The sequence below is a fragment of the Lithohypha guttulata genome (assembly GCF_036872675.1).
Source record: "Lithohypha guttulata strain CCFEE 5908 chromosome Unknown scaffold_11, whole genome shotgun sequence".
NCBI classification, from domain to species: Eukaryota; Fungi; Ascomycota; class Eurotiomycetes; order Chaetothyriales; family Trichomeriaceae; genus Lithohypha; species Lithohypha guttulata.
Window position 1 is genome coordinate 39,039 of NW_027042760.1, and position 22,916 is coordinate 61,954.

The following is a 22,916-nucleotide window of genomic DNA, read 5'->3' on the forward strand; positions in this document are numbered from 1 at the left end:
TGCCTGAAAATTGTGGAATAAATTTGTGCCGAACTCATCCTCTCCGACTTGTCCTGCATCCGAAGTTTTTCATGACTTCTCTCCATCAACAGTAAGGCTTAAAATCGTCATCAAGCCTGCAACGTTGATTTTCGAAATTGACGGCACTGATTTGTTCTCACCAATAGCTGGCATATCATTGTCTGAGTGCTTGCAGACTGCTGCGAACGTAATGGCGGACTCGAGCACGATCAAGACGTCGGACCTGCGACTCCTGATCGTCGCGCCCTTGTCCACAGTGAGATCAACTGATGATGAATCGGGAGTGACCCATCCAACTGCTCCGTATGATACAACGGCGCTCTTTTCAATCTTTCTGGAAGAACTGACAGGTGTTGCACCTTCTCAAGACCTAACCTCCTTTGCAGGATATACCACTCACGAACCGCTTACGATTCGCAACAAGTATTATTCATCACGACTGACTTTATGGTGCGACGAATTGCCTCAAGTAGGGTCTGCTAGAGATATTGGTCCAGATCTAGCCGAATGGAGCAACAATATGCTATCAGATGAAGCACGGGAAGTGCGGGATGTCATAGGTGGTGTCATCGTGATATTACCCTATAGTCAAGGCTCATTCTCCGCACATAAGACGGAGGAGGGAGAGCTCAGGATGTACGAACGGTATCTGACCTGCGTCAATTCGCTGCGTGACACAATTGAAGACGAGTCAGGCCGCAACCTTGCCACAGTCATTGTAGTCCAAGACATGACCACCACGTCAGAAAAAGGGCGACAAGTTCACCAGTACCAATCTGATCCGGAGCCGTTCGCTCAAAGCTTGGAGGACACGTGCTTGATAGAAAACGATATCTTCGGATGGGAAGTAATCCCATGGCGACCACTAACGAAGCCACCTAACACAGCTCCTTCCAGCACAGACCCAGTCACCGAACCTACAGCATCTCTCAATGACTTTGGCGAGAAGACAGGTATGTCTCGAGTACATGAGGTCTTGGAGCAAACAAACTGGGCTGTATCGGCGCATCCTGAGTTTGACTACGAACACGCTTCGACCAACAACTTTGATGATTTCTCTCAGCCCAGCTATAAGCCACGGATTGATCCATCTTGTAAAGATGGTATTTCAACACAATCCGACGAGTTCCAGCGCGAAATTATGGGCCTGCACTTCGCCTTGGAAAAGCAAAGCAACTTGAAGATTGGCGAAGAAGCAGAAAGTGACGAAGAATTCCAGGTCGATCAGATGGTCACACTTATGAATCGAGCTGCTGAGATCAGGGACGCTGGCAATCATCTATCGAAACAAGAACGTGAGAGATATGCGAAGACGGAAGTGCAGAAACTCATGCAGGAGCTGAGGCTGTGGTGAATGACAACGAGTTGATGCTGGCTTAAATTTACCAACTCAGGGATTCCGAAACAAACCTGCTAGCATGTCCAATCATGTCTCTTATGGCCTGCAAAAAGATCCTATTGTATACTCCAGCTGTTTCCTAGAATCATACTAACTGCCCAATCAATTAAGGTGTTCTCAGTCAGGGCCCTCCGGCGCAATCCAGGATAGGTTTTCAATACATCACTCTGAATGACACGCCATCGAGAACTACACTTCTAAGTTAAGGCTCTTTCTACAACAACCTGGTCAACAGGCTAGAACAGAATTGTACAAGACGTTACCACAAAGGTCAACCTGGGAGATCTCATCATAAACTGGGCTTGTGCATCACTGCACGCAAAGCTACGTCAAGCACAACGAAGAGGAATTGATTAAAACAGGGTGAAGACAGATCCATGGTGAATGCTCCAATCAGTTTGCAATTAATCGGGCCTTAACTATCTGTGCTCAAATCCTCTACATTCCATTGCCTTGCCGAACCAAATGTGTGTATTTAGAATTTCTGCTGCTGACATGACCTAAATCATGGTACAGATACGGAATGGTATGTATCGATTGCGATTATGGTTGTAACTTGATATCTTAGTGTTGTAGCTCATCCAAATCGACACCAAGCACAATCCTGCTAGCCTCTTTGTCTCAACTCGACAACCAATCCATGAGTTATGAAAAGCTTGCCCCTCCGACAGTCGTGCATCAAACCCACTTCATCGTCCAACTCGAGCGGCAAATCATCCAGTAGTCAATGGTGCAGAAGCAAGGTCGCCAGTCTCACTAAGTGAGTTGGAACCAACGTTCTGTGCACCAGCAAATGTCGTTCCAACAATTGTGTTGGCACCCGCGACAGTGCTGTCCGTACTGGAACCTTGTCTGCGAGACAGAGCAGCGATCTGACCTGTGTTAGTATCCAGTAGCTGTTCAATACGTCCTAGACAAAGGACTTACATTGCTAGTCGGAGCGGCGCTGATTCCGAGGGCCATCAGGCAAAGGCTGAATAGGGCTATGACTCTCATACTGATGAAAAGCTGTGTGAACCGCAAGAATCCGTTGAGAAGGTACCGTATGTACTAAGTAATGTGTACTCGATCTGATACAACGTCGGACAGTTTATAATCTCGATACACGTCTCGCGATGGGTGGTGTTGAGCTTATATAACTGGAGGAATTGAGAGATCACGACGAGCAACTTGCCTGGAACTTCTCTTGCAACATACCTCCTTTTCAGTGTTGAAGGTGAGGAAGCTATAGGGGATCTGATCGACCACGGTGCTCCACAACAGCCCATGAACTAATTCGAAGATATGGCACACCTCAGATGATTGCCGGCAGATCAGTCATATTGGAGCATAGGAACAACGAAATCAGATGGAGTGAGTCCCAGTCACTTGTTTCTGGCTCTGAGTGGACCGTATGCAGCTTGTCAGTGATCTCGCGTTTGTGAATGCGAACAGGTTCCACTATGTTTCGACCCGGATCTCGGAGGAGTCACGCTAGATCTACGTATCCAAGGAACGGATTCTTTGCCGGCAGCAAAGCTGGTGGCGTCCAGGATTATTTTATGCTTGTGCATGAGCCTCCAAAAAAGCTTAGCGTCAGGACCAGCCCCTAAAGTAGTTTCGAGATGCATGAACCATTATCCGCAGCGAGCGGCAAGTGGAAATTGGGTCGATTTTCGAATTCGACCTGCATGACAATATTTGCAGATCGTTTCTTCACTTGAGATGTTGATGCCGATTGCTGAAGTGGTTCGTTGTTACATATCGAAGCGTCAAATTCCCGCTTGACTGATAGTCTCTTACAAACATGAAGATGTGTCGGTTGGACTTGACAAACTCAGACCACGCCTGCAGCTGGCGCGTCTACATCTGTTCTGTGATCTCCAGCATACAATCAAAAAGTACATGCCTTCTCGCACATCGTCCAGAAAAGAAGTTACGCGCGCAGATCCATCTCGCAAAAAGGTTGAACTGGTGGTTGAAGTACCGGGTAGCAGTCGAAATCATTAGGTCTCGCTGAAACTGAATGTCATCAGGTTACAGTAATCACCCATGTCTGAACATTGAAAGTATTTGATACATCACTTTCGCCGCAAGAACTAAAAATATCATGTCTCAACAATTTAGTTGCTTAGAGAAACATCGTCGCATATGAACATCGTTGCTGGCAACAATAGCTCGAATCTATTATCAACGCTGGTCAAGCTCGTCGGAAAATGTATTTGGGAGACCTCACTGATCAACAAGGTTCTACATACTCTCTAGCTACTAGCACCACTACGATATTGCCACACCCAAAGTATCTCGCCGGTCAACAGGATTCGGAATGCTCTTTGACTAGCATAAGAGTGTCAACAACAAAGCAACCTGCCAGTCTCCGACTATGGCCACTTATTCCTTTGACTGCGTTCGCATCCGTGCTATGCTTATTAACGTACTTGGTGGTACGAGTATACTTTTTGGTGCTCGCAACCTCACAATGGCATGCAAAGTTCGCCTGGGCGTGGATATTTTATAGCATTGAATTGCTGATTGTCGGTATGATACCTAGACCCGTTCGTGGTCACGCCTAACATACAAATCCTCTGACACTAACACTATGGTCCTTCTAGGCCCGAATGTGCTTACATTGGGAGTGAGGTGTCTTGTCTTTCAAAAACCAAAGTCTAGGCTGAAGCTGTATGTGACGGGGTCTAAGGTACCGTCAGTCGACGTCTATATTCCCTGCTGCAACGAGCCTGTAGATGTGGTGATCAATACTGTCCGAGCTGCTTGCTCATTGGACTACCCAACAGAGTGTTTGAGGATATTCCTGCTTGACGATGGTCGCTCAAAAGAACTGGAGAATGCGATGCAGATCGTCAAAGAAGAATATCCGTTCACATATTATACAGCACGACCCAAGCCTCCAATACCGAATTTCAAGGCTGGCAACATCAATTGTGGCCTAGTTTTCAGCGACACTATGCTACCAGGCCCACCTGCGGAGTTAGTGGCGGGTATCGATGCAGACATGATCGTTGACAAGTACGTTATGGATGCGCTTCTGATCTTGGATTTACCTGATTTGTGTTTGTAGACACTGGCTACGAACAGCTATACCACATTTTCTCCAGAACAAGAAGGTCGGTATGACTTGTTTTCCGCAGGTAAGAAAAAGAAATTGCGAAAGACAAACATTTTTGTATAACACATGCAGAACTTCTACAACATTCCCAGGAACGATCCGCTACGCGAAGATTTGGACACCATATTTCATATCGATGACACTTTACAGACCTGCCTTGGGTTTGGTATATGTACTGGTACGGGATGGGTCGTGCGTCGAGAAGCCCTTGATTCTGTTGGGGGATTCCCAGAGGATGTTGTAAGTGAGGACACAACGTGCTCGGCGATGTTACAAGGAGCTGGTTGGGAAGTGCTATCGCTTCATGAAGTGATTCAACACGGCATACAGCCTGACACGCTCCTTGGACATTTGAAGCAAAGGACGAGGTAGGCCTAGTGCTTTCCTTACAGATTTCTTCTGACACAACAACAACAGGTGGAGCTTAGGCAATATTCAACTTGGCCTGAAAATGAAGTTTCGATGCTTTGGCCCCTTGAACGCGAAATTGCAGCCACTGCAACGTTTCGTTGGACTGGCGATTGACCTCAACGCCTGGACAAACGTTGTAAATATCGTCGCATTTCCTGGTCTGGCAGCCTTGCTTCTTTCCGGTGCACCTGCTATCATATACCAACAAAAAGTCCAACTTATCTGGCTCTTGCGCTTCGCTTGCCTAAGTGTTTTCGCCGACTTCATACACAAGTGCAGCTTGTTACTTATTGCCGACTACCGCACAGCTTTCAAGACATCAGAATCTGATTTCTGGCAAATACCATGTACGTATTCCTATCGGTTGTATGTCTTGCTCTAACACGGAGATAGTCTTTGCCACCTCTATCGTCCCGGCACTCTTGACCAAACGGTCTCACGCCAGCGCAAGTCGATTCTGGAAAACCTCAGGTCCAGGCATAGCGACCCTAAAAGAAAGAGGCAAAGACCACGGTGGGCCGCTATTCCCTAGAATCAAGGCATACATCCTCGAAGGCATGCTTTGGTTCCATGTCCTGATCATCTTCGCCTTCCTCTTTGGCTTCGTACTGGATGTCATGCGTGCCACTGATCTGCGCGACGAGATTCGATCAGTCTGGCAGACCACAGACTTCACGAACGAGAAACCAGAGATACGATGGCTATTCTATATACTTACCACTATTGGATGGCCACCCTTGATTTGGTTGGTTGTTCTATGGTCTATGTGGACGCCGGTGGGTTATATGCTGTGCCCGCCCAAAGACGAACCGAGAGAGGAGCACTTGACTCTCGACAAGGGTACCAGCGTGTACTATCCTACGGACAAGGCTCGCAAGGGTACAGAGTTTACACCTCTTGGTAGACCAAGCGATCATCTGTCTGTTTCAATTTTTGTCTATTCTATTGTATGTTTCGTTGGATCGTGGTATCTGTGATCTGGGTCTATTGATAGAGGATGAGTGAAGTTGAATTTCTTGCTTAGATATAGAATATAGATTACGACCTTTAATTTACGATACCCTTCGATCAAACTAAACAAACTGCAACCAGAACAAAGACTTTGAGTAGAAATCTCTACGGAACTTTACGGAAATGTTTAGTATTCACAACAACCATGCTGCTATGCGCTCAGGCGTTCTCCTGTCAATGAACACAACTATCTTCGATTCGAAAATTTTCGACACGTGGTGGACTCAAATGCAAGGTTCTATATTCTTTGTGAGACGTAGACCTTCTCCTCAACGTGACGGATACTGTAGAGCAAGAAGTTTAGGCGAAAGACGCGAAGAGGATTAGGGAGTAAACTGTCTTGTACAACCGCATGAATGGCACAAACTTCGCTGATGCTGCTTTAAGCTTAATGCTTGTTAACCCTCTACGGACTGATAAGACTTGAAATTTTTGCGTAACAAATATTCTCTTTGATGACTTTCGGACTTCATCCCTGATGATTATTGCAGCATCTAATCTCTTATTTGCCATCATCAACCTTGGCGTCAGATCGACAAAGCAGTTGGGGCCAAAAAGAAAAGGGCCAATGACAATATTTCACTTCTGAGTAAGATCAGGGACTGCTTACTGATATGTGACATGGTTACCAGGCTCTTTTTCGTCTTTTCTCTGGAAGCTGAGGTCTCAGTTGGTAAACAGTAACAGAGCAAGCAGACTCGATCAGTCTAATATGAACAGTCAATGTCTTTGTTTAGCTATAGCTCGTCCACGATCATCGGTAACTTCACACCTAACCACGAGCTTGACCTCATCTATGCTTGGCAATTGATGATATCCACGAAAGCAGGCTTCAAGCTGGCTCCTCCAACCAGGAAACCATCAATATCGGACTGCTTGCTCAGTTCTTTGCAATTCTTCTCACTCACGCTGCCACCATAGATAATTCGTGTATTTTCGGCTGCCTCTTCACCAACTCCATCTTTCAGCCACTTTCGAAGGGCAGCGTGAACTTCCTGCGCCTGTTCTGTCGTCGCTACCTTGCCCGTTCCAATGGCCCAGATAGGCTCGTATGCAATCACCACGTTCTTCCAGCCATCCTTTCCGATGACCTTGTTCACAGCTTCTAGCTGCTTTGTGACCACATTGATTGTGTCGTTTGCTTCGCGTTGCTCAAGGCTTTCACCGCAGCAGAGGATTACACCAATGCCACCATCGAGGGCGGACTTGGTTTTCGTTGCGACGAAGTCGTCTGATTCTTGCAGAATCGTGCGGCGCTCGCTGTGCCCAAGGATTGTCCAAGTAATATTGCTATCTTTCAGCTGAGAAACGGAGATTTCTCCGGTGAATGCTCCGTTGGGCTTGTCGAAAACATTTTGAGCAGCAACTTCGATACCGGCAGCGAGATGTTCGCGGGTAAGGAGGAGGTAGAGAGCTGGTGGAGCAATCACACTATAAGAAATCAGTTACCCGTCTGAGTACGGTTGAAATATAGTGGACACCTACACTTCAGTATTGGAGTCCAGTTTGGCCGAGGATAGATTATGAACGATTTCCTTGATGGAATTGATAGTTCCGTTCCTTGAATGTAAAGGTTAGCAGCTGTTGTACTCGCTCATGCTAGCCAGACAAACATCTTGAAGTTGCCTCCGACGAAGAATTTGCGGCCCATGTTGGCGATTGTTCGAGCGAGGATGCTATAGTCTGTGAAGCGGTGCGGAAAAGCTTGAGAAAGACTGTTGAGATGCTTTTAAAGGCAGCAAAACCTAGGCGATGTATCGACTTAGATCTATAGGTGTTGCTGTGATCTAGCCCTCTGCGTCAAAGACTTGGTTTTGTTTACATTGATCAGTCTGAGAGCGGGGCAGGGGAAAGGAGCTTATCGATAAGTGAGGCAGTTCGGAAGTTTTCGGGGACATCTGGCTCAGAGCATATTCCGGAACAGTATGCCAGTACTCTTCCTTCCTATCCCTCAACATTTGTTTCTTCCTTCGCGTTTGCTTGACGTGCCACGACTGCGTTAGTTTCGTGTGATTATGGCCGAAACACTTAGTGTGCCTCAATAGCACTACATGTCGAAAACCTTCCCGGTGCCCCAGGTCACGGTCGGATCTTGCATCTGGTGCGGCCTCTGCATTCGTGAATCAGCTTGGAGACAAAAACTCTATGATAGGAGCTAATTCAGCTATTCTGCATGGCCCAATTTTGTCATAAGACGGGTGTTTCCAAGTTGGCTTCCAAAAAGCAGAAAATCTAGCACCTCTCTTTCAACAGTATGATAGTAATTTTCCCCTCGAGTCAGTACACCAAAAATCTTTGTAACGGCTGCAGAAGACTGCGCCGCCGGGGGGAGGGGGGACAGAAACACTAGCCATATGAAAGTCACTCGTTATGAGGTGACCGTCGATGCCACAACTTGAAATGCATACTACTGATATGATGAGACATTGAACTGTTGGTCTTAGAATCTCGTCAAGCACCGACTTCAAGAAGGGACTACTTTACCATTTCTACGTTGACATACTTGCATTGGCGAATATCTTCGACAAAACGAGGTAGTGGATAACGAAATATTCCGGTACGAACGTCGTCTCCAAAGTCGAGAATGAGTTAGCGAACAGACTTTCAGGAACGCGATGCTTGACACAAATGAGCTTTCTGCGGATGAAGTGAGGTGCTTGGATGAGCTTTGATGACCCTAAACCACAACCGTTCGATATACCCGAACTGGTTATTTCCAATGCTATCGGGCCATGGCTTACTCTAGTTGGTCGGGCAGTATTTGCCAGTGGTGCGGAAGCTCAGGCAAAGGATAAGTGATCAGACACTATTCGATTAGCGAGCAAGACTTCTCACGGCCTTGGATGGACAAGAACAACCCATTTGAAGTACCCATTCACCGTTCTTTTCTCCCGCCCTCGGCTCTTCCAATGACCTGTCTAGAACCACTACTATATCTCATGGTACCAAATTCGAGGCAAATCGACATCAGATCTTGTTCTTGGCTTCATCAGGTCCAGCGTTGACAAGCTGACGTTGCGCTTGGGAGAGGCAAACAATTGAACGTGAGGCATTCTTGAGCCTGGTAAAACCAGAGCATGATGGGGATCTTCAAAACTGTTCAAATATGCCTTCGACATCCGGCTGAATGAGTGCGCCGCTAATGTAGCGGTAGCCTAGTTCGCAGGTATCATCTGGAAGTTCCTGCTCGTGAGGGACTGACTTGTCTTTGAAGGTTTTATTGACTAGTCGTGAATAAGCCTGCTGCACACTGCGATCGACAACAGGTTGTCTCTCCTGGTTGTGCGTCTCCATAAAGGACGGCCCAGCTTGGCCTTTCAAGACGTAGGCGAGCTTCTAAGCTAAGTTCCATACATCCTAATACATTCAGAATCGAGCAGGCAGTCGGCAAGTCTGCAATTTACCTGGATTCCAGTATTGCCGCCTATCCCTCCTGTTGGTGGCATAACATATGCTGCGTCTCCAGCAAGAAATACGCGGCTGTCCTCATGTGAGTATCCCTCCGCGTTCAAAGCTGCTGCGGACATGTACAAAACAGACTCAACCTCCAAGGCAATCTCTTCTTCGAGGCCCGCGTCCATATAGAAGATATCTTCTGCTTCACTCCGTAACCGAGTCAGGTTCAAAGTTCGTGCGGGCCAGTGCTTTGTTGAATATCACAAAACCGGCTTTGCCATTATCTTCGAGGCGGAAGCCTCCAACCACCTTGTCATTGACAACATAAATGACTCCATGGATAGCCCTGCTCCCAAATAACTGTGTTATATCGCCTTTGAAGTTGATGGAGGTGCTGTTTCCCACGATTCCGGGACCATGGCAGTCTATTGTCTGTACGACGGGTGGGGCTTCTGTTCCTGTCGCACGTCACTAGATAGTCTGCCGTATACTTCGTGTATTGACGAGTTTTCAGGTCCTCAGATGACTGTAATTGCTGGTCTGCCTGCACAATGCCTGAAGAACGCGTGCCATAGGACTTGATCATGCAGCAAAGCAAGGAGGAGGCAGGGTCACCGATAGACCTTGCGAGGACGTATCGCCTTGTGATATAGATCTTCCCCAAAAGAACGCTCGCTTTCTCCGAAGGGCGAGCTCTTGAATTACGTTCGTTGGGCCTTCAAGCTAAAAGAAGAGGTTGTGAGGTGCACCCACCGGCCATGGCTTCGTATCTGCTTTCTTGCACAACTACATCGTCAAATTCGATCTTAAGATTATCTGGACGATGCGTCTCCGTTGATTCAGTACCGTATGTCAGGCATTCGATATCTGGAAGCGGTAATTGGTGAAAATTGTTCTTAGCACTTGAAACTAACTTGTGTCTTGCTTGGTGCGTTCACGGCTACTGCTGTGCATCTGGAAGCCAAATGCCCAGGCTCGACTTTGCCAAATGACTTTGCTTCCCATAGTGTTATATTCTTACATTCGCCGGCGTTCTTCCAACCTTCAGTTACGTTTGCTGTACAGCTCCTAGCCGGTATGATGCGCCACGTCTCTTAACTCAGATTCGATGAGACTTTACTTTCAGCACGCGTAAGTTCACCTCGATGGCCTAATCACTCACCTTCATTTCGCAGCATTGCACACGAGGGTTCCATCACGGATGCACAGTGGCCTCAGTCTAGACTTCCTATACCGTCGCTGCAACCGAGGATTCAATGAATATGCAGACAGGTAATCGCAGTACTCAGCATCGGCAATTAATCGCATTCAGCGTGCGTGGAGGAGAACCTGATCAGAGATTAGAACATTTTACCAATATCGCCCTTATCTGAGATGCAACTCCAATATCCGCAACCACAGGTGGTGTTACCACAGTTCCTTTCAGTACCTGATAGAATTTGCAGTGAGATCCTGAAATCACCATTTAGATATGAAAGCAACTGGAGACTATATCTCCTGGGTATATAATTGTTCGGCATTCTTCTCATACTAGTGGCTTATCTCAGAGTATTAGTAGCGATGGAATGATATAGCTTTTTCTCGCTCGCACAAACCAATCCACGCTGGACAAGACAATAACAACGCCCAGGATCGCTACCGACCAATTCATCAATTGAGGTGTGACAGGCAGGTAGTACGGGACCATGAGCCACACGCTGGCAAACAGGCACCAGATGATGCTGACAACACCGAGAACGTCGCCCAAGACGCCTTTGAGGTCAAGATAGTGGGGCGGTAACCCCTGTGTCCATTTCTTCTGTAAGAAGCATGCCAATGTGATCGCGTAGCTCAAGTAGAAGCAGATGTTGGCCGTGCTAAATATACCCGCCAGCACGAAACTAGGGCCCAGTTGGACTAGCAGGACCAGGCAGGAGAAGAAGGCCGAGGCACAAATAGCGTTGGTGGGGACAGCCCAGTATTTGGTTTTGTGGATCTTGGCGAGCCAGGAATGAAATGGCAGGCCACGATGCGTGGAGAAGGACCACCACACGCGACCGACGGTGGTCGTGACGGCGACGCCGCCAGCTAGAGTGACAAGGACGTACAGCAGGCTGGCTATAGTAAAGAGCGCTTTGCTTCTCAAAGCGTCATGGAAGAGTTGGACAATCGTTACTCCACCTACAGGTGCCAGGAGATTCTCCGAGTGCGTGATACAGAAGCAGAAGATGATTGCCATCGGCAGACCCAAAGAACCAGAGAGTAATGCATTACCAATCATGACCTGCGGAACCTGACGTGCTGGGTCTGACATCTCCTCTACTAAATGTGAGGCTGAGTCGAAGCCGTTAATCGCTGTTGTGCCAGGCAGAAGTCCGAGGAAAAACACAACGCCGACCGACGGCCAGCCGGACTGGTTGACAACTTCAACAAACACAGAGTGCGCAGTCTGCTTAGGTTCAGCTCGAACCAGCAAGCTGACGGCGAGGAAGAGGATTCCGGTATTGGTCAACACAACCATGCACTTGAACATAGAGGGCAAGGTCTTGAAAAAGGGAATATTCAAGAGGATGGCCAACAGCCCTTCCGCGAATGCGAGCAGCACGACGTGCCATGCTGGGTACGTAGTGTACCTATTGGGATAGAGCACCATGACCATAGCGAGCAGGATCTGGCTAGTAAGTAGGTAAGTTCCGGCATTCCAGAAGAACCACGCCGCTGAGGTCAAGATGCCGGTGCTATAACTGAGGAGTGCAGCCCAGGATTTCGGGGCCAGCCTGCCGACCCAATAAATGTGGCCTATATAGAGCTTGTCAGTCCACTGTGCTCGTCGCTAAACTGCCCTGGCAGTTGGTACTCACCACTAGGGTGCGGGTAAATCGATGCGACCTCCGCCAGCGCGACGCACAAGATGATATTGAAGCAGACCGCAAATATGTAACCATAGATGAAGAAAGGAGCACCCCCCAAGACCAGACTGAAAGTCAGATAACTTCCGATAGAGACGGGAGTGGCGGTGATGCTATAGACTAGGCCGAGAGTACTCCACAGGTTGAAGGACACTTCCATCTGGCGCTGGCGGCCTTCCAGAGCGTCGCCATTGTGCTCTGTGACAGCTTTGGAGGTTGTCGTATTCGATTTGTACAAATCCATTTTGGGCTCCTCGAGCATGTGAGTTCGTTCAAGATGATTCATTTACTGCGGACTAAAGACAATGAGCAAGGATTGATGACAGGTTTGCGCTGATGGTCATGAAGTCGGGCAACGGTGTACATACTTGCACAAGGGCTTATCTCGTCGTCTCCTGGAGAGAGGAAAAGAACAATGGTGAAAAGATAAAGCTGGAGATTGAACCGTGGGAGATGGCCTCGAGTCCTCGTGGAACTTAACCCTTTATATATGTATAGACTCCTGTCCTAAGATCTTGTACATGCTCAGTGATATACGCCTTCGTTTATGGGAAGATATTAGATTATCAGGCGGTGCGTACAAGACTGGCTGATAAGAGATGGTCCTAGTCACTGGCTCATCGAGAGAACGATAATCTTCTAGATTCACAACACGCGAAGTGCTCTGCATAGTCCAATCATTCCGCTGCAATTAGTGATGACCATGATAACCAAGGTGGTCGCGTCCCGCAATATCTGATGCGCAATCAAGCTTGTTATCATCGAGAATGTGCGCTTACCGTGACAGGTGAGGAAGTGCAGAAGCTGGGGTAAGACAGCTCCACCTTGAGGTTTAACTACGGGACCTATCCCGAAAGCACTCCACACTACGGTCTCGATTCCTCGATCAGTCCCTAGCCGCTGGATCAATCGATTTGAAAGGAAAGATATTCGTTTTAACATACGATTTTAGCGAGATGTATCGTGTGATCATGACCCGTCGGAAGTTTAGAGCTACCAGATGCATGAACAGTTTGTTATAGCTGCTGTATGTTGCAGTCTAATGTCACCGACCCATATTACAGCTTCTGTCTATTACAATCCATAACACGCGGGAGGAGCTGCGCTGCTACATCATTCGCAGCCTTCAGCCCGCTCTCAATTGCACCATCCACGAAGCCTCTCCAACCATCGGCCCAGTCAGAGCTGGCAAAAAAGACATGATTGTGTGACTTCTGAAGTTCCTGCTGGTACTTGGTCATAGAGTTGCTGCCCCAACAAGACCAGACGCCTTTTGCCAAAGGGTCATTCATCCAATCGTGCGTAACATACGCTTCGACGTCAGCGTCTGGTCGCTGATTCCGCTTGAATTGGTCAATAATTGTAAGATTGTCTCGCGGATTTTCAAGGTGCCCGTTGTAGCCAAATCCGATGCAATAGGTTCCAGATGGGCCAGACACTTGGGTGCCGTTGTGGTCGGACCAAGAGAAGCAGTAAGGCGAATCACCATATCCATTGCTCATGGCATACCACCCTGGCTCGGTACTAGCAAGTTTGAAGTGGATTTTGGCACCCTTGTTGATATGACCTTGAGCGATAGCCTCACGTTTCAGGGCGCTAAGCTCAGGAGTAAACTTGACATCGCTCAAACAATTGAGAGGAACGGTTGAAACGATTGCCTTGGCGCTCACAGTGTGCTGCCCATTGTGGAATTTCACGGTACTCGCTCCCGTGCGTTGGTTCGAGAGGACCTCGGAGACGACGTTGTTCAGAAGGATGTCGCACTTTGCATCTTGCAGTATTGCACGAGCAAATGTGGTCATACCTCCCTTACCCAGTTTGTAGGTGCCTGCTGCCTCGAAGACTCTGACCATGGTATGGCCACCTAGAACATACCATCGTAGAACTTCAACGAAGCCGATATCCTTGCCAGGCGCGCTCCCAAATGCATTGACCGTAGTTTCAAAATATTCTTTATCAAGAGCTGGGAGATCGATTTGATCAAGGCGTTGGCGTACAGTAAGATGGTCATAGTCTTTCCAGGGGGCCGGCTCTCGAAATGGATCGTGCGGATATGGCATCAACGTCTTGCTGTTGTGACCATCAATTTCGAAAAATTTCTCGGCGACGTTCTGTACGCGTGTATCAAGATCTAGGCCGTCGACCTGTTTCACTTGGGCTCTGGCTTGTTGGTAGTATATCTTTTCCGCAGCAAAGGTGCCCGCAGTCGTCTTCAGGTTTTTATGGAGGTTGTGCCGGTACAGCTCATGATAGACGTGTGGTTGATTCCAGTGCAACTTAATACCTCATTAGAATGATCAATCATCGCCAGGAGAACTTGTAGACTTACCCATGTTCCACCCATCTCAAACTCTTCGCCAAGGGCCTTTGACGTCCATGTGCGGCCGCCAATACGGTCTCGACCCTCAACAATCAAGACCTTTAGATTGTGGTGACGTGAAAGTTCTCGAGCGGATGTGAGTCCTGCAAAGCCAGCTCCAATAACAATAACATCATAGTGGGATTTGATATCCTTCGAACTCGAAATGGCTGCTTCAGTGTCAAGGCCTTGGGAGAGACCAGTATTTGTCCAGAGGAACCCTTCGCATGATTTAGTCATAGCGAGGTCCTAGTAACGACGATCAGGACACAGAATATAGTATACGTATGTTAGTGAGGTGGAAGAATAATTGGACACTGATGCTGCAGATTGTAGATAGAGGCTTCTGTATTTCAAGAAGATGAGTCGCATGACTATCAACGCGCTACCACGTAAAATTCTCAGAAGCGGAACACAGCGCTGTACAAAATACACAAATCTCCCTGTTCAGGCAGTATCCGCGTGGACAGCGACGACTGATAAGTGCTCCACACCTGTGGACTTTACACAAGCGCAAGGTATCGCATAACAATTAAGGTAGGCGTTATTACGCGAAGAGATAAGATGGTGTCATACGGGTAAATTGTATTGGTGAAGGCCAGTAGCTTCGCAGGGCTAGCTATGCTTCCACCTCTATTGTAGGAGCTGTAGATATATAATCGAACCGAATGGTCAAACTCAACGAAAGTACTAACCAAATAATTACAGCTTCGTATACACTTGCTATTATCAGATATATCCATACTCTTGGATTTGTCGCGGTATTGTGTTCGATGATATTGCACCTAGATTGGTAACTGAAAGTCAAGCAATACTTGAGTAGCTTGATTAGTGGCGGGACACCTGGTCGATCCAACTCCAGTAGTTGTTTCAGTGAATAACACGCGGACAAAGGAGTAAGGCCATTCATAATAGTCTGATGGAAGGATCCTCTATCTATCAAAGCTGATACTTCCGCCCGCTCTGACTGCAGGCACCCATACTCGACCGGGTATCGAACGTCCAATTAAATACGTACTGTACCTCAGCTATCATGCGGCCAGGAATCTATTGGAGCTTAGCGCTCGGCTGGTGACCAATCGCAACTGTTGTCCCGATATGGTTAGAATCAATATCTACGTGGAATTGCTTCCGACACCAAATCTATCAGCGATAATGTAGATGTGCTGGGAGTAAATAATGCAATCTATGTTGTCCAAGCGTCATGCCAATCGTGTTCTTTGGCATTTGAATTCGACGCAAGGAGGTGCCGAGATGAAATGGACTCCATTGCTAATGCGGGAAAAAAGGTGCTTGGACAGCCCACTTTTGCCTTGTATAACTCGATCGTCATGTTCTAATCCACCGATTACAGCATTATGCATATAATTCTCGATGAATGTAACTTCTATAAAGGTGGAACAGCTGTCTTTCGTAGAAAAGGAGTAGTCATATGCCTTGAAGCTACGTTCTCTGATTATCACGGTTTAAAGGACTATAAGCAGCACGATGGGCGCAATCAAGACCAACGGACACGAGGCAGCGGGGGCAAAGCCCATCAGCGCTGGCGCCAATACTAATTGCACGCTACCAGCATCCTGGTATTCCACACGAGGGATCTATGAACTCGAACGTCGAGCCATCTTCGCCAGGCGATGGATGCTTATCACTCATGAATTACGCTTCCAAAGACCAGGAGCGTACGCCAAGTTCACGGTGGCAGGCTTCCCATTTTTCATCGTCCGCGACCGGCAAGGGCAACTGAATGCATTTTTGAACATCTGCCGCCATCGAGCTTTTCCGGTTGTCCTCCAAGACGAGGGAACTGCCAGTATTCTCGCCTGTAAATATCATGGTAAGCACAGTCCCCTCATCTCGGTGCAATGCAAAGTAACACATGAAGGCTGGTCGTACGGCTTGAGTGGTAATCTTGCCAAAGCACCTAAGTTCGACAGCGTTGAGGGGTTTGACAAGGCGCAACATGGCCTCTATCGAGTTCATCTCAAAATTGACGCAAGGGGGCAGGTCTGGATCAACCTGGACTCTGCAGAGGTACCCGAAGTTAGCTGGGACGAGTCATTCCACGAGGTGGACCAACAGCAAAGGCTGCGGTCATTTGACATGAAGAATTATCGTTACGATCACAGTTGGCAAATGGATGGCGACTACAACTGGAAAACGTTGATCGACAATTACAACGAGGTAAGAGACTCGGAAAGTGCCCCAACCTCTTACTGAATGGTATCCTAGTGCTATCATTGCGGAGTAGCTCACCCTGGTGTAGCGAAGACCATCAACTTGGACAGCTACGATGTGAAGACAAACAGAGGTTTCATCGAGCACTACGCTCAGAGCAAAGGCAATGTGGATGATGTTAGCGACAACGTAGTACCTACCTTCCACTTTCCCAACTCCGCTGTGACAATGACGTAAGTACTTCTGCGAAAAGTGAATCAAGATCTGGGAGTGGAAGCTGACGATGTCCAGAGAACATTATTTTTACCTCATGAGAGTCGTCCCTGTCTCAGAGCATCGGGTTTCGATGGAGTACGAGGTATATCGCAACATCCACAGCAGTGATGAAGATTTCCAAGAGCTAGATCGGTTTTTCAAAGAGGTTGAAGGCGAAGACAAGTATCTTTGCAACAACGCTCAAAAGAATCTCAATGCTGGAGCCTATGTGTCAGGACCGCTGCACCCGCACAATGAGAAGGGTGTAATATTCTTTAAATCGTTGGTCAAGGATGCGTTACTCAAGCATCGGGAGAAGGAAAACTCATTAGGACGAGAGATTACTCCGGCGAAACGCAACCCCAACAGTACAAATATTGAAGAGGAGGAGTCGTTCTGCAGGAGTGTTTGCACGACCGAAATCGTCTGGTAAATTAACGTATGCATCTCTTTAAATGTTCTCAGCACTTAAGATTGGGAGCATGCGAGGGGTTAGCTCGGCTAAGTCTAGCCCCGCATAGAATCGTTATCGCAGCTGCGCTCGTGCGTCGTCTGCTTTCTCGATAACACTGCTGTTGACAACCAGTATTTAATATGCGCGACACTGGTTGATATGCACGAAATTGGAAAACAGAAATACCGCAATAGCATAGTACGCTATTCAATAACTCTTTCTGAGATTTACTGCAAGACTCAACTGTTAACGACTTTATCTCCTGTTGGACGACTATGCCTCCAATAGGAAAGACCGCCAAATCGCGATCCGGATGCAGAACATGTAAGCAACGAAGGGTAAATCTAAGCAATCGAAAACATCTTCAAGATGCTGATGTAGGTGGTAGGTTAAATGCAATGAAGCCAGGCCGTCGTGCAAACAGTGTACCTCGAAGAATCTCGAGTGTCCTGGGTATGTACTTTGCTGGAAATGGTCCACCAAACACGAGAGACATCCACACCCATCATTTAGGAAGAAAAATGCCTGCAACGAGGAAAGGCTAGCAAGACGAGATGTGGTAAAGGATACTGCTTCTGACGGCTCTCTCGTTATACCTTCGTGCGATTTTGAAGCTCGTCGTGCAGTAGACGAAGAGGCTCTGAATGCTTCAGCACACGACAGCCATTTTCTATCCGCCTCCCCTCAGATCGACCAAGTATCTGAGGTGCCCAGAGCTTTTATAGATGAAGCAGAAGGCCAGTTTCTGCTCCCAAGCACACATGAACCCACTTCGCCAGAATCGTCTGGTTGGTTTCAACCAATAGCCCCCGATCGCCCTTCCCGGATCTTTAGACAGCCTCTGTGGCCGCCGATGGAAACTGTACTTAAAAACCCACAAGTTCAGGTTGACTTCTTTACGCAAAAGATTTGCAAGGTCTGGACCGCTTTCAACTCCGATTACGATCAGTTTCGTACAGTAAGTACATCACGAGTGAAGAAATCTGTTTTGTTTTTCTCGCTCTGTCGCTATATCACGGCAGCCTTTCTCGACTCTGGTACACCCAGTACCAGCAGTGCTATTTTAGTACAAGACGCACAAACTGAGATGCTGCAACGTTTACAAAAAGAGGTGGCACAGCTAGATATGTCCGTGAATGAGAAGGTTGAGGACGTCCTGATGGTTGTCATTTTGTTTGGCCTTACTGCTAATTGGGATGGGTCAAACAGCCTAGGCATATTCCATTATAACGCGGCTGTGCGCTTGTACCGTCACACCTTCGGAAAGGCAAATTCTAATTCCCATCAAAGCGACAAACAGGAGTTTTTTCTCCAGTCGCTGATCTACTGGTGGATGGGACTCGCTTTTATAACGGACACAACGGAACAGTGTCTGCTCGAGCCCCCAATTAGTGAGTCCGAAGCCGCTCTACGTAACAGATCCCCGCAAGAATGCAAGTTAGTTCCTCATCCACTCACCGGTGTATCCCCGGAGTCGCAAAGACTCCTCGGAAAGGTGGGCTGCCTCTTGTATGAACAAAGACTTAGATCTCAGAAGAAGTCTTTCACCAGGTTGACTAGACTGCAAAAGGATTATGATGCTTTGCAGGAAGCCAGAAAGATAGAAGAAGAAGCCCTGTCGATGGGCATTCTAAGAGCTGACAGCTTTGTTGATATAGCTGACCCAAATACCCCTATACAGGATCTCATCAACATGGCAGAGGTCTATTGTCTCTCGTCCCTTATACTATTGTACAGAGCGTTCCCTGACCTCTTGGATGTAAGGCTGAAACTTGACAAGGATACTGCCAACAGCAAAAACTCAGCAAAGAGAAACGACTTTTGGTTGACAGCCCTAGCGATCCACGCCCTTGGAATTCTTAGTCGAAATGCACAGCACTCTGGAACGCGGAGCATCGAGCAGATTTTGTTGATTATTATTGCTGGAGAATTGAGATCAACGGCGGCCTCGACTACAGTTCAAACTTGCAATGAAGAGGACGCAAGTAGTGGATCCAGCATAGGTTCCTTGCTAGCAAGAACAACTCTATCGGCCTCCACGATAACAGATTCTTCGGATCAATTTATTACAATTAGCGGATGCTCACCACAGGAAGTTCTCTGGCCAGGTCTCGACAGCTCAAGCTGTGAAGCTTCGGAGCCACAGTGTGTTGCCAAAGCTCGTGCGACAGTACTTACGCGCTTACGAGCGATTCGCGAAATCTTACCATACAGATCCCTCGGAATGGTGGAAAAACTTGTCCTGGCGACATGGGAACTGAGCGACCACGACGATCCTGAAGTCTTCTGGATGGACATCATGATTGAGAAAGGATGGAAGTTACTCTTAGTGTAAGCCCTGCTTGAGCGATCGTCGTTCCTCGAGAAGATGGTGAAGAGAGGATAAAAACGTCTATCGCTAATCATAAGCAAGCTAATTTTTGCTCGCTTCTGCTTGTTTGTCCTCGATCAACTGCAGAGTAAAACAAGCTATTAGGGGGCGTAGCTTTGGTTGTTTCGCGCCTTGTGCAGGTCGCTTTAATTGTGGCAGATCGAGTAGCGATATATATGTCAACCGTCTCCTCGAAAGGCTTGCTGATGTAGCAAGGGGAGACACTCTGATTATGCTTGCAGGGCTGATTGCGACGCTGGATCGAACATCGACATTCCAGTATACAATAGCGAACGACATAATGCATGGAGTAGGCGTTATGAAATCTACAGCCACGATTTCGTCACATTTGACATCTTAGTCTTACAGAGCTCACAGCACTGCTCCTATAGATTTGCAACGGGCAAGCTATTGAACCTTATACGGTGTTCTGGTTGCAGACACGATTGGTGGGGAAATCCCGGTGACCTCAAAGGGAAGGTCACAATTCCATGATACTATAGGCCATCTCTTCGTTCCTGAAAAATTTGCAGCTGCTCACACACAAATGGAAAAGAAAAGGAAAGACCCAGCCAATAAATGTGCAACCGCGCACAAATCTGACGAAAAAGCTGATGCCTAAGAACCTGTGCGCAGCTAAAAGACAGCCTGGAGCTCAAAAATAAAACATTCGCGCCCCTGGCCAGTATTACCTGCTGATTCGTTTCTGCAGACATCACATGTACCATAGCTCAGAGCATGACCTGTCTTTCAGATTGTTCTGATGCACGAGGAGTGGTCCCGCTGAGACAGGGTTGCTCGAATTGGCTAGCTGCGTCGAGCTGAACATTTGAGTTTTGCAGCTGAACAACACGAAGCCAGCCATTCAGCTGTCTACATTGTTTGAATTAAGCCGTGCTTCAACGCTCGCATGCTCCTGTTATTGCCAAACCTCGCTTTGTTGTTTGCGCATGTGCTGCCGGGTGGTTTACCGACTGAATGCAGCATCAATCGCAATCTGCAGCCAAAACGACGTCCTCTATCCAGCTCTGCAGCCCTGATCCAATCGTTCCGACCTCGAGCACAAAGACTGTGCTTCCGCTTCCCAGCCAGTCAAGTTGGCTACAGCTTAGAGAAGGCAGTTAGAAAATGGTGTCTCTGCGCCACACAGCAGCTGTGTTGCTGAGCATTGATGCTGGCGGAGTAAGAGCAGGAATCAGGTTTGGTTGTGACGACTATCCGGAGCAATCGCCTGGCTACAACAACAACCTTACTCAGAACCAGCTCACGTCAGGTGCTGTCACCAGAAACTATGCCGTTTACGTTCCATCGACCTGTGGCGCGGACAAGAGCAAGCAGTGGCCGTTGATCGTTGACTACCACGGCCGCTGTGGAAACGATGATGAAAGCACAACAATTCACGCTATGATAGCTATACTGACGAGTACTTGATCGTGTACCCGAATGGTTATGGGGGGTCATGGCAAGGCGCACCTTACCACGACGCAGGTGTGAATGACCTGCAATTCACTTCTGATCTTCTGGAGCATTTGAACAACAACTACTGTATCGACAGCTTGCGTACATACGCCTCTGGTAAGTCAAACAGAGGTGGCTTTGTTGGTAAGCTGGCATGCTCGCCCGATGGTAGCACGTTCAACGCCTTCACGATGGCTAGTGCAGCTTTGTACACTGGATGCCCCAATCCGACGCGGTGCTCTTACCAGTAGCCAGTCATCAATCCAGCTCCATGTCCATTTCTGCGACCGATCCTCGAATCATACGGGCTGGTTGATGGAGTTATTCCTTACGAAGGCCGCAAAGATGGTACCACACCCCCCTATAGTTAATTGGCTAGAGATGGGGGCTGAGCGCGATTCTTGCGTGATTGGATCTGGGGACCAGTCCGGTACTGGCTATACAGAATGGCTTTTCAATGCATGTGAAACCCCATCCAATGCAGGATCTATGGCTCGAAAATACGCTGTGGAAGGATTGGGCATTCCTGGCCGAGCACATTATGATCCGCAGCACACCAAAGAGTGTCATGCACAACAGCTATTTGACTACACACCTGTCGTGCTTGATTCCTTCACTAAGTGGATATTAGCTGGTGCGGGCAGTGAGCACATCGAATTGTGATCTTGTGGTCTTCCCGTCGCAGCAAAGGCGTGTGGAAGACAATTATTGGCTGCGTACTCTCGGGTGTTAGACCCTGTTTAAGTTCTCCATGCTTTTAGCGCTGATAATGTCAAACACATATTCTTCAGCTGAGGATGGTGGTATTCTTGCCATGGAGGACGAGACGGGCAGCGATATTATGAAATAAGCCTTCCAAAATTGGCATGATTTAGCCTTGTTGGCTTCTCACTTGCCCAGGAAAACCTCTTTTACATTTTATTGAATCCGCTCCGATTTTGGATACTTGGACTGAATGACATGGCATCATAGCGCCTACCTATAATGAAACGAGATCAGGTGTTTAGTCCACGGCTTGTTGGTTGCATTTTGGCAAGCAAGGGACACTACCTGAATATACCTCGACCTTGTACAGGGAAACTCATCTCAAAGTATGCACGATACGATGCAGGACCCATTGAGAAATTGGAAACTCAACTCCGCGGATGTCTTTATACCCGTATAATCTGCTATTTCAAAGTGTGCAAGACGATCTTGTGAGCAAAGATGGTTCACCCGACTGACCGCGCTGCAGTAGGCCTAAGTCGTGCTCCATACATCATTCGAGAGATCGGAGACCGTCCTCAAGCCAAGATCACGCCCGCTCGTGGTCGAATAGCACAGCCAAGGACATGGAGTCAGGCGCTCTTTGTGGAGTGCGGCGATATGGTCTGACACGCGAAGAAACATCACCTGAAAGATGATCACTGGTGACGGGCATACAGACCACTCCGAGGCTTATGTTATTAGTACTGCTCAACAAGTCGCCCCTCGAACTCCCTTGGCCGGTATAAAGTAATCATTCTCTGCCGCAGCGACTCAGCTGTCATTCATACATTTATGATCAACATCGACCGACGTGTCGTGTGGCACAATGCCTCGACTTCCATCATTCCTTGCCATGGGCATGTGT

The 22,916-nt window shown here is 47.8% G+C and overlaps 8 protein-coding genes across 8 annotated transcripts; 3 read left to right on the forward strand and 5 right to left on the reverse strand.

Moving 5' to 3' along the window:
• Positions 1–211: 211 nt before the first annotated feature.
• Positions 212–1,375, forward strand: LTR64_008617 (uncharacterized protein; the record flags this gene model as incomplete). Its single annotated transcript, XM_064902928.1, has 1 exon — positions 212–1,375. One exon carries the CDS (start codon positions 212–214, stop codon positions 1,373–1,375), a length of 1,164 nt encoding a protein of 387 aa, XP_064750580.1.
• Positions 1,376–2,133: 758 nt separating this feature from the next.
• Positions 2,134–2,383, reverse strand: LTR64_008618 (uncharacterized protein; the record flags this gene model as incomplete). The annotated part of the gene is made up of 2 exons (XM_064902929.1): positions 2,134–2,292; positions 2,348–2,383. The coding sequence occupies 2 exons, from the start codon at positions 2,381–2,383 to the stop codon at positions 2,134–2,136; spliced, it is 195 nt and encodes a 64-aa protein (XP_064750581.1).
• A 1,399-nt stretch (positions 2,384–3,782) lies between these two features.
• On the forward strand, positions 3,783–5,914 carry LTR64_008619 (uncharacterized protein; the record flags this gene model as incomplete). The annotated part of the gene is made up of 6 exons (XM_064902930.1): positions 3,783–3,843; positions 4,012–4,426; positions 4,479–4,548; positions 4,599–4,894; positions 4,944–5,284; positions 5,331–5,914. The coding sequence occupies 6 exons, from the start codon at positions 3,783–3,785 to the stop codon at positions 5,912–5,914; spliced, it is 1,767 nt and encodes a 588-aa protein (XP_064750582.1).
• An 828-nt stretch (positions 5,915–6,742) lies between these two features.
• On the reverse strand, positions 6,743–7,599 carry TPI1 (triosephosphate isomerase; the record flags this gene model as incomplete). Its single annotated transcript, XM_064902931.1, has 3 exons — positions 6,743–7,379; positions 7,434–7,508; positions 7,562–7,599. The coding sequence occupies 3 exons, from the start codon at positions 7,597–7,599 to the stop codon at positions 6,743–6,745; spliced, it is 750 nt and encodes a 249-aa protein (XP_064750583.1).
• A 1,439-nt stretch (positions 7,600–9,038) lies between these two features.
• Positions 9,039–9,529, reverse strand: LTR64_008621 (uncharacterized protein; the record flags this gene model as incomplete). Its single annotated transcript, XM_064902932.1, has 2 exons — positions 9,039–9,284; positions 9,353–9,529. 2 exons carry the CDS (start codon positions 9,527–9,529, stop codon positions 9,039–9,041), a joined length of 423 nt encoding a protein of 140 aa, XP_064750584.1.
• A 1,358-nt stretch (positions 9,530–10,887) lies between these two features.
• On the reverse strand, positions 10,888–12,494 carry LTR64_008622 (uncharacterized protein; the record flags this gene model as incomplete). The annotated part of the gene is made up of 2 exons (XM_064902933.1): positions 10,888–12,122; positions 12,185–12,494. 2 exons carry the CDS (start codon positions 12,492–12,494, stop codon positions 10,888–10,890), a joined length of 1,545 nt encoding a protein of 514 aa, XP_064750585.1.
• A 796-nt stretch (positions 12,495–13,290) lies between these two features.
• LTR64_008623 (uncharacterized protein) lies at positions 13,291–14,831 on the reverse strand (the record flags this gene model as incomplete). The annotated part of the gene is made up of 2 exons (XM_064902934.1): positions 13,291–14,508; positions 14,562–14,831. 2 exons carry the CDS (start codon positions 14,829–14,831, stop codon positions 13,291–13,293), a joined length of 1,488 nt encoding a protein of 495 aa, XP_064750586.1.
• Positions 14,832–16,079: 1,248 nt separating this feature from the next.
• Positions 16,080–17,454, forward strand: LTR64_008624 (uncharacterized protein; the record flags this gene model as incomplete). The annotated part of the gene is made up of 3 exons (XM_064902935.1): positions 16,080–16,772; positions 16,821–16,999; positions 17,058–17,454. 3 exons carry the CDS (start codon positions 16,080–16,082, stop codon positions 17,452–17,454), a joined length of 1,269 nt encoding a protein of 422 aa, XP_064750587.1.
• Positions 17,455–22,916: the final 5,462 nt, after the last annotated feature.